The 9,799-nt window shown below is 31.4% G+C and overlaps 4 protein-coding genes across 8 annotated transcripts in view; 3 read left to right on the forward strand and 1 right to left on the reverse strand.

Moving 5' to 3' along the window:
• Window positions 1–743, forward strand: part of LOC122526286 (homeobox protein ARX-like) — a 1,773-nt gene extending 1,030 nt beyond the window's left edge. Inside the window, exons 2-3 of the mRNA XM_043649600.1 lie at window positions 34–239; window positions 373–743. Of these exons, the coding sequence (XP_043505535.1) occupies window positions 34–239; window positions 373–699 (533 nt within the window). The 3' untranslated portion in view covers window positions 700–743. The remainder of the gene's footprint in view (window positions 1–33; window positions 240–372) is intronic.
• Window positions 744–1,197: 454 nt separating this feature from the next.
• On the reverse strand, window positions 1,198–5,761 carry LOC122526284 (cullin-2). Of its 5 annotated transcripts, none has more exons than XM_043649598.1 (8): window positions 5,613–5,761; window positions 4,210–4,433; window positions 3,641–4,139; window positions 3,375–3,554; window positions 3,041–3,259; window positions 2,758–2,928; window positions 1,730–2,665; window positions 1,198–1,643 (listed from the first exon to the last, which is right to left on the reverse strand). In XM_043649598.1, exons 2-8 carry the CDS (start codon window positions 4,326–4,328, stop codon window positions 1,512–1,514), a joined length of 2,256 nt encoding a protein of 751 aa, XP_043505533.1. In that variant the 5' UTR covers window positions 4,329–4,433; window positions 5,613–5,761; the 3' UTR covers window positions 1,198–1,511. The 5 variants fall into 5 exon arrangements, with proteins under 5 accessions (XP_043505533.1, XP_043505532.1, XP_043505530.1 ...); XM_043649597.1 differs by having other exon boundaries at window positions 5,238–5,761; XM_043649595.1 differs by having other exon boundaries at window positions 5,152–5,761.
• A 491-nt stretch (window positions 5,762–6,252) lies between these two features.
• Window positions 6,253–7,437, forward strand: LOC122526611 (proteasome subunit beta type-3). The gene is made up of 3 exons (XM_043650145.1): window positions 6,253–6,362; window positions 6,654–7,219; window positions 7,293–7,437. The coding sequence occupies exons 1-3, from the start codon at window positions 6,360–6,362 to the stop codon at window positions 7,339–7,341; spliced, it is 618 nt and encodes a 205-aa protein (XP_043506080.1). The 5' UTR covers window positions 6,253–6,359; the 3' UTR covers window positions 7,342–7,437.
• A 163-nt stretch (window positions 7,438–7,600) lies between these two features.
• Window positions 7,601–9,297, forward strand: LOC122526610. The gene is made up of 2 exons (XM_043650144.1): window positions 7,601–7,919; window positions 8,239–9,297. The coding sequence occupies exons 1-2, from the start codon at window positions 7,865–7,867 to the stop codon at window positions 8,895–8,897; spliced, it is 714 nt and encodes a 237-aa protein (XP_043506079.1). The 5' UTR covers window positions 7,601–7,864; the 3' UTR covers window positions 8,898–9,297.
• The last annotated feature ends 502 nt before the right edge of the window (window positions 9,298–9,799 follow it).

The following is a 9,799-nucleotide window of genomic DNA, read 5'->3' on the forward strand; positions in this document are numbered from 1 at the left end:
TGTGAATTAGATTTGTTACATTTGTGTACACAGCATACGATTTTTCGCCAAATTCTGGGAACGAAGATAGACAATCGTCCGGAGGAACTGGCAAAAGAAAGCAAAGAAGATATCGTACCACTTTTACGAATTTTCAATTAGAAGAATTAGAAAGAGCGTTTCAAAAGACACATTATCCTGATGTTTTCTTCAGAGAGGAACTTGCCCTAAGGATAAAATTAACTGAGGCTAGGGTTCAGGTAGTGTTGCTTCCAAACATCTTGTAAATCATATCGTATAAGTACTTTTCTGGAAAAACGTAAAATATATCAATTATCTATCCATTTTATATTCTTATTATATATCATTTAAAAATATTTCTTTTACGCGTAGGTATGGTTTCAAAATAGACGAGCTAAATGGCGAAAACAGGAGAAGCAGTGTAAAGTTGCAACTCACCTAACATCTTATCTTCCTTCGTCGGATTGTCAAGAAGTGCAACAGCAACAGCAATCCGATCATTTATTACTGGAACCACCGCTAGGCAGTCCACCACCTATTTACCTTGGTATGGAGTGGGCTGGCTTTTCACCTTATAGCAACACAGCCACAGCTTCTCCTCTTGTAGTTAATGGTATGAATAAGCCACCGGAACAAGAAACGGATGACAATCCATTACTAGATCCTGAGCTTTTACAACTGAAAACATCGCGTTCTTAATGATGCAAACTACTGGCAAGTAAAAAAAAGAAGAAAAAAAAAAATCTCGTAGTTTCCTAATTCGAAAACACCAATCTACATAATGCTCTTCAATTAAAATAATTAAAATAATCTTATATAAGTGCAGCAATACAATTAATCAAAGAAAAATGTATTGTATTTTGTGCAATATATTATTAAGATGGAATTAAGTGGACCAAAAAAGGTACCTCGAATGTGTCTCAAAAGTAACTAGAGACTGACAAGAGTTATCCAGATAATAGATAAAGAAACAATGTATTTTGAGTACTGTTATATAGATTTTGTAAGAAAAGGCTTATAATTAAAATTTTGTCTTTTAATAAGCCTTCGTATGAAGAAAATGCAATAAAAGATATTAATAGCCATTATAAATTTAGGAAGAATAATAAAATTAAGTTAATGATAATAATTAATAAAGTTACCGATGTGAGATGCTACATTTGCTAATTCTCAATATAAGTAATTCTTAACTCTGACTTAAAATAACATCCTCTTTATTCGATGTGCATATATTACAAGTCAAGGAATCGACTAAGATATTAATCGCTCAATTTAGGAGCACATAAGCGATTCAAGATGCTCCCTTTGATTTTCGAAATGACATTAAGATAGACCATAAAGCATTACTATAGATTTTATCTGTTTGAGATTCTATATATTGAAAAAGAATATATTATGAATAAAATAAAATCTTCCAAATTCAAATCTGTATTAACGTTAGAATGATGATAAACCGTAGGAAAAAGGGAACATCCCGGGAAAATAAATTAGTGATGCCTTTCGCGATAAGGTTACGCAACATAGGAGTACTCATCGGCACTGTTTGGAGTACGTTCGATGTATTGCTTGTCTATCAACGCTTCGATGCACTTTTTGATCATGCCAATGGAGGGCGCAAAAGTAACTTTGGACTGACCAAGTACCTGTAATCAAATCTTCCCTTTTATAAATGTTCTTTATAGTTATTAAATAAGAATTATATATATTATTCTTTTGGCAAATCTCTTACCTCTTGTAAAAGTTGATTATGTCTCAAAAGTTTTCGACTTTTCATTATACGAACTATAGATGCTTGCAGGTACAATTTTCTATCATCGTCAACGCTACGATGCGTTGCCTCAGCATCGTGAGGTGCATCGCGTTGCAAAGCCGCAGTAACGCGGAACTTGGTTCTTTTATTGTGATAATCGAAATTAAGTGAAAGAATCGTGTCTTCTTCCAAATCTCCCTCAGTTGATTTCTTCAAAATTTTACAATCAACGAGACTCACGGCGTGTTTTACTAATTGATCATGGGATAAATGTAACGAAGCCGCTGCTTCTTTACACTGTATAGCATCGCACTGTTCGAAAAGAAGTAGCAAAGCCATCTGATACGTTTGCACTGTCACTAAATATGGTTTCTTCAAATAATTAAATTTTAATTCTCCTTGGCACAAGTGATGCAACCAGGTCAATTTTCGACCGCTAAATTGCGCGTGATAAAAAGATTCAAAGGCCTGTACAGATTTTTCTAATTGTTGTGGAACGTGAAAAGGCCCAGGCGAAGTTGGCAAACCTAAAGGCCACGCTCCAGCTTGTAATACGTATACCACAAATCCAATGCCTAATTGATTATCCGCATCTCTTTCTCGGAGACTGGCTGTAAATTTCGCATTTAAATCTGTTGATACTGACATGTCGGTAAACATACGATGTAATTTATTCGTAAATTCATATCCGCAAGCTTGTTTTAAACGATCTATCATGGCCTCTTCCGCATCCATTGATTGAGATTGTTGGTGTATCAATCTCCTAGCCAACATACGAGCGTAAAACTTTTGAAAAACATCTTTGTCATCGACGTACTTGAACACAGTTATGGATCGTCCCAATTTTTCCTCGATTTCGCCTTCCGATGCAACTTTAGCAGACTTTTTTAGAAGTGAGTCACAGTATTTGGCAAGCTGCGTGAAAAACGTAATCGTTAACTTAACTTTATCAAACGGTTCCAGATTTTATTTCCTTTCAATGAAAGAAGAAAATAATGATTACGTACGAGTTCGGGTGCTCGAGCTGGTTGGCGTGGAACTGGTCTATGATTGACGACAGCCGAACACGCTTTATCGAGAGCACTTATAAAAGCTTGATCTCCTTTGAATACTTCTCCAATTAATAAGGAATATTTAGTATGCACGTCCAGTATGCTTTCTACAAATTGAGTGTATACCTAAAATAAGGAAAATTTGTTTATCGAATTTCTTCCATGCCTTCTTTAATAACATTTTTCCAAAAACCAATGTGAATATATTTATATTTAACTAAAATCTTTTTAATCTTACATTTTCACCTTGTAACGGACCAATAGCCTGTAATCCCTGCTGCGTGATATGTTGAGTAAATTTTTGTACGAGCGGAGCTAATCCGGATGGTAATGGCCTTAATAAAGCATAGAGTAATTTTAAGTCCCATTTGCGTTCGTTTTGTATCATTGCTTCTGCTTCCGCGTGTAACCAAGAAAGATGCGCAGCTACCATTTTTTCTTCACAACATTGACTTACCTATAAAAATTACCATTTGATAATTTCTGGCATTTATAATTTATTTATTCATTCGTTTCTATTATTAATTAAGGAAAGAAAGAAAGAAAGAAAAAACGTAAAAAAAGAAACGTACTTTGGGCATTGAACTACTGTGAAGAAACTTGTAAGTGCGAAGTTCTTCTAAATTAAGTCGCCAGGAAACTCTTTCCATGTAACGGGTAACATCAGATTGTTGCAACAATTCGGACGCTTCTCTCGCATAAAATTCTCCGGTAGTTTCCAAAAATGGTTTTTCAAATATTTCTTGATACATCTAATTAATATCATCATTATATAAAGTTTCAGTTATTTAACGATGAAAGTATAGTTTATATTATAATATAAAATATATTCTCTTACATCTAATTGTCCTTTCACTTTGTATTCTTCTACCCGCACAAAACTCTGTATCACTCCACAAATCACATCGGTTGTAGCAGGCGGTGCCTCCCCTATCCTGTCTGCGTTAATACTTTCTAGGACAAGAGCGACAAGAGACTTTCTAAGCGGCGCTATCATTTTTTTCTTCCAGATATCTAAGCCCAATTCACCGATTTCCATCTGCTCTTGACAATCGGCTGACATAGCAGAAGAACAGCCATAAAAAAGCTCTGCTTCGGATAATTTCTGCTTTTTAATGTGTTGTTGATTTAAATATAAATACAGACAATGTAGATAGTTTATGCCTTGCGAATATTCTGTCCAGGCTCGATGGTAAGCCTGAAGCAAACCAGTTTCACCTTGAGCACGAACTTTTGTTAATAATTGAGAAACATGATTATCCAAAAACCTTTTTGTTTCATTGTATAATCTATCTGCCAATGGTTCTGGATACGCAACGCACAAGGAATATACATCGCTGCAATCAAATTTCTTCCATCAAATTCATTTATTTAGAAATATATTTCTTTTCATTTACTGAGACTTACCTGAATCTGTCGTTCCATGTAGCACGTGGGACGTTAGCCAAGGTTATTACTCCTTTAACAGTTTCTTGCAAAACGTCCCAGGTTCTTGTGAAATCTACTCGCTTGGGTTTTAGTGACATCCTTTTTCTTGATCCACGGTCAACGAGTACCCCAATTGGAATATTAATAAATCAGTAACTACTTATATAAACTTTGTCTTAGGTTTAATTCCTAATATCACAATCCTGAAATACGAGAACAGTATAAGTTATTTGTTTACTATGATCCTCGGATCGTTCAGTTTGAAGAGAAAGTGAAATAAGAGTAACATTCTACAATATCAATGTTCTTTGTTTATAGATTCTTAAAGCCAAGGTCTTAAAATATATTCCAAGAATAATCTTCAATTTATAGTCTGACAGTCTGAGCGTAGAAGGCTTTGTCTGCGTGTTTTGTGTATAACGTGTTAACGCTTAAAAATAATATATAAAAGTGAAATACACGGCGTACATATAAATATAAGAAATTTTTCATGGCCATTCTAATTTTTATCTTCAATCCAATTAAATATACTTCGTTATATCTAGGATCCCTGGAATTATTTCTAATTAATATTGATTTAAGATAACATGACAATACAAAAAAAAAAAACAACCCAAAATATATATATATATATATATATATATATATATATATATAATAACTATGGAATAAATCGAATGTTCGATTGATACACAAAGTCGATGATCGTTTGACGCACACTAATTGATGATTTCCCACCAATAATTTTGGGTTCCTTAGTTAAAAGAAAAAGTGTAATTAAACGATGAAAAATTGGAATCTTTAATGCACGCGCATCACACACACACACACACTCATATATGTATATATGTATATATAATGCGAGTTACAGCTGACTCTACTTTACACAATCCAGATGTTCGCGAGATCGAGGCCACTAACCAAAAAGTCAAAGGGGAGTAAAGAGCGCGAATCCTTTCGATTAACTCAATGATCTTTCATCGATTTCAGCCATCACAGCGACGGACCTGTTATGGGCCGCTTATTTTTGGCGTATCGCGAGTCATTCCCTGTTGCAAAATGCATGACACTTGCAGTATTCTGCGATGAACGAACGCATATTTATTTATCTTTAATTCGAAGAACACTATTTCTCGTCCTTGTTTTATTATTTCTTCTCTTTTATCCACTTATATCTCCTTTTCACTATAATCAAACAAATGCTAAAACAAATTTCTTTTCTATAATGCCGTTATTAACGCGACTAAACGTACGCGAGATATTTTCTAGACGACTCTTTCTTTCTCTCTCTCCCTCTCCCTCTCTCTCTCTCTCTCTCTTTCACACTCTCTCTTTTTCTCTTTCTCGCTCACAAATCTCTCAATAACATCGCACAGCCATACTTTTTTCCTTTTAACTTTCGACTTTCTGGCTATCTTTGGAGGAATAGTAAAGGGAAGAAAATAGATGGGCTACTCTACTGTCATGACTGGATGCTATGGAAAAACTTTATATAGCAAATGCAGTTCCTCTATCGCCCGCCATTTTTCACGTTTCTATATTTCTATTGTCCTATTAACTTGTTGCTTTGTTTATGTTTTTATATATTTGCGATTTTTCAATTACAAGTAAATGTATTTGTAGTAGCATTATTTTCCAAAACTCTTCACGAATATTATTATTTTTTTCATTTTTCTCTTTAGAAATCATTGAGTTAAATACTCGTATTGAATTGCGCGCGCAAAATAAATTCAATATGACGGATTTTAGTAAATTCTGATCTGTTCAAAGCAAATGCCAGTATATAGTATACGTATATATATATATATATATATATATGTGTGTGTGTGTAATATATTTTTACTATACGTAACATTTAGTTAAAACTACTATATATATAATTGATATTTAATTTACATGGGATACCATTGATATGTTAAACATTATTCATCGACTGAGTTGAAATTTTGAATGAAAATAAAAAACTCGTTAGGAACGACACTGATGGTGCATTTTTGATACTTGGATATAAGATAGTACATCTGTGTAAGACTTTGTTTATGTTCACGGTTTGATGCAGTACTATATTTCCGGTTCTGGAAAAGACTCGTGTTGATTTTCAAAAATAATATTAATTTATACTATTAAAAATGGTAAATATACTTTTATTAAAATGATTTCTTTTATATTTCTATGTTCAATTAAAATGAAAGACAATTAATTTGTCAATTTGTTGAAAATTTTGTTTCTTTCCAAATTACAGATGACATTGCATATTTTCAGTAATTTATTGTAAAATATAATATTTTATTATGTTGTACATATTTTGTCTATTCACTTAAATAATATTTTTTAGATTGTTTAAAGATAGTTTGTTAATAAATACTTTTTCGTGTTGTTATCACATTATTTTATAAAGAGAATCAATCTGTTTTTGTTATTAGAGTATACTCGCATACAATGGTGGAGCAATAATTGCTATGAAAGGAAAAAATTGTGTGGCAATAGCTGCCGATCGTAGATTTGGTATTCAAGCACAAACCATAACTTGTGACTTTCAAAAAATATATGAAATGGGTCCTCATTTATACGTAGGACTTCCTGGACTCAGTACCGATAGCCAAACGGTGATGGAGAGACTGCGTTTTCGCTTAAATTTATATGAACTTAAGGAAAATAGAAAGATTCATCCTAAAACTTTCGCTGCTATGATATCAAATCTATTGTACGAAAGAAGGTTCGGGCCATATTTTATAGAACCAGTTGTCGCTGGTTTGGATCCTGTTACATTTGAACCATTTATTTGTAATATGGATCTGCTAGGTGATTTAAACATACCAGATGATTTTGTAGTAGGTGGAACATGTACGGAACAATTATATGGTATGTGTGAATCATTGTACGAGCCTAATTTGGAAGCAGATGATCTTTTTGAAACAATTAGTCAAGCTTTAGTCAATGCATTTGACAGAGATGCAATATCTGGTTGGGGTGCTATTGTCCATATTATGTAAGTATTTAAAAATATATAGATAATTCTTTTCGATACTAAATAGATCTTATAATATTTATTTTTGTTATAGCGAAAAAGATAAAGTCACTACGAGAACCATTAAGACACGTATGGATTAAAATATTTTTTTTATCATTATTTTAAGTTTAAAATACACCCCGGAATTATTATAATTATTGTAATAGTTAAGCTAATACAAGCGATAGCAACAAAAATAATCTTTAATAAACTGCCACCAAAATAAATATAATATCCTCTTTCCTTTCTTACTTTTTACTAATTCATGAGAAATCGAATAATGGAAAAAAATAATTAAATCGTATCGAAAGTCGATATTATTTAACATTTACAATTTTAGTTTTACTTCTTTTTACAACTGGTGGAAATTTGTCGAGAGAGAGAAACATTAATATTTTAATTATTAAAATATAAGATTTTGTTTAAATCACTAGGATCATTAGGATTATTTATCGTCATATATAAGTGGATTCTAATTTTTTACAATTTAACAAACAATACTTTAATATATTAACATATTATTCGTTACTGCGCATGTCACTATCGAGCAAATGTGTTATGGTGCGTCGCGTTTCGAGTTTGCAACTCGAATTTGTTATTAAATGAAAGAATTTAATAAATATTATGGCTGCCAATATATTATGCACCGCAATTCGAAGACTAACTATTAATCCACGTGGTATGTATAACATTGACGGTTCTATTTATTAATTATGAAAAGAGAAAATTAAATAGAGTAAAATGACCTAACCTTAAAGTTAATTCAAAACTTTGCCAGATTATTATTGAATAAGTATTTTTTACGCATAGTAATATTTTAAGTTAAAAAAATAATTACACGATATTGTAGAATTTTTTCCTTTTGTGAACTTTTAATGCTAGTAATAATCATCATTTCATCAAGGATTCTACATAATGCAATAAATTTGTAACTTATACAACTTACAAATTTTCCCTTTCATAAATAGAATGAATTTTGAACAATTGTTATTTTTTAGGTATATTTCCTGCAAGACGTTATTTTAAACACGAAGCTATTTTAGACAAGGAACAAATTAATATTGTTTCATTGTCTCGTAACAATAATGGCGATATATTTAAAACTAATTTCAATCTTAACATCAAGTTTGCACCAAGAACGTTAAATATTGATTTTGAATTACCGGTGAATAATTATGTACATAAAAATATCATTGATAGACCTATTACTGGAATATCCAAAATAGAAAATCCAAATAGATATTTACCCATTTGGCGTGATTTACCTGTTTCAAATAAATCTATGGAATTGCCTACAATGGAGAATGTCATTGAGAAGCAAGCTGTAAGAATGATAATCATAAGACGAAAAAAAATGAAGAAACATCAGCGTAGGAAGCTTAGAAAGAAAATGCAATTTTATTGGAGAAGAATAAAACAAAAAAGGGAATTATTGAGGGAACGAGCTTTCCAGACCGAGCAAATCGCACTCATAAAACAGGCAGAAAGTTTTGACGCTGCAAAATATGTCAATGAGAGATTAGGAGAACTCGATAAAGAGTTCGTACCAAGAACATTTAGAGGTGAAGTATTACCTCGAGAAGTAATTAAGAAATTTATCGAAGATATCAAACGTAAAAAGGAAGACAGAAAGAATATACCTAAGTTGACTTTGTAAAAATTCATTTACATTATAAATAAATACACTTGACTTAACTTCATTTTTCAAATGAAAATTTAATTCAACGATGCTTACCTTTACGTTTAAATACAAAGTATACAAGGATATAGAATAAAGTATAACAAGAAATTTCATAGACAAATCTTTGTATTTTTTCTGTTTTGTAAAAAAAAAGTTAAGTCGCTCGCGTCTTATTATTTCTTGAGGAGTACTTTGTATAAGCGACATGTAAATTAGAATTAAATATTTCATTTTATGTAAAAAGATAACAAATTGAATGGTATATATAGTAAACGATAAATATCAAAGGATTTCTTATCTGTACCTATGTGTGAAACTAATTAATTATAGCTATATTAAAGAAATAAAATTTGTCCAAATCTGCCACGACCTTAAAGACTTTACGTTCGTATACGACGTTTTTTTGTAGAGAACCATCTAGAGAATTATCTTTATTCCATGGTCACATATTAGTCGTTTATATGTATGCATTATACTATAAAATAATACTATATCATATATAATAAATAGCACCTTTTCTTTAATTGTACACATATCGATAATATGTAGGAATATGTTTATTAGAAATAATAGTAAATGTCTTTCGAAGGCATTCCTTTTCTTTTTTTCCTTAAATAGTACCTTTGAATAATTTTGTTGTACGTATTTACAAAGATTTTCGCGGTTATTGCGCTTATTATTATATTGTATTAAAAATATTTCTAACTTATTTAAAAAGCATTATAATTTTTGTATTTAAACCGTACATATAAAGTTAACGATATCGATTCTAATAAATATATCTGCACCTGTTCTTATCAACGAATACATACAACATATAGATCTACAAAATTAATTATCCTATTTACAAATACACAATAAGAGTCATTTTGGCTAGA

Source organism: Polistes fuscatus, unplaced genomic scaffold (genome assembly GCF_010416935.1).
Source record: "Polistes fuscatus isolate 324 unplaced genomic scaffold, CU_Pfus_HIC Scaffold11, whole genome shotgun sequence".
Taxonomy (NCBI): domain Eukaryota; kingdom Metazoa; phylum Arthropoda; class Insecta; order Hymenoptera; family Vespidae; genus Polistes; species Polistes fuscatus.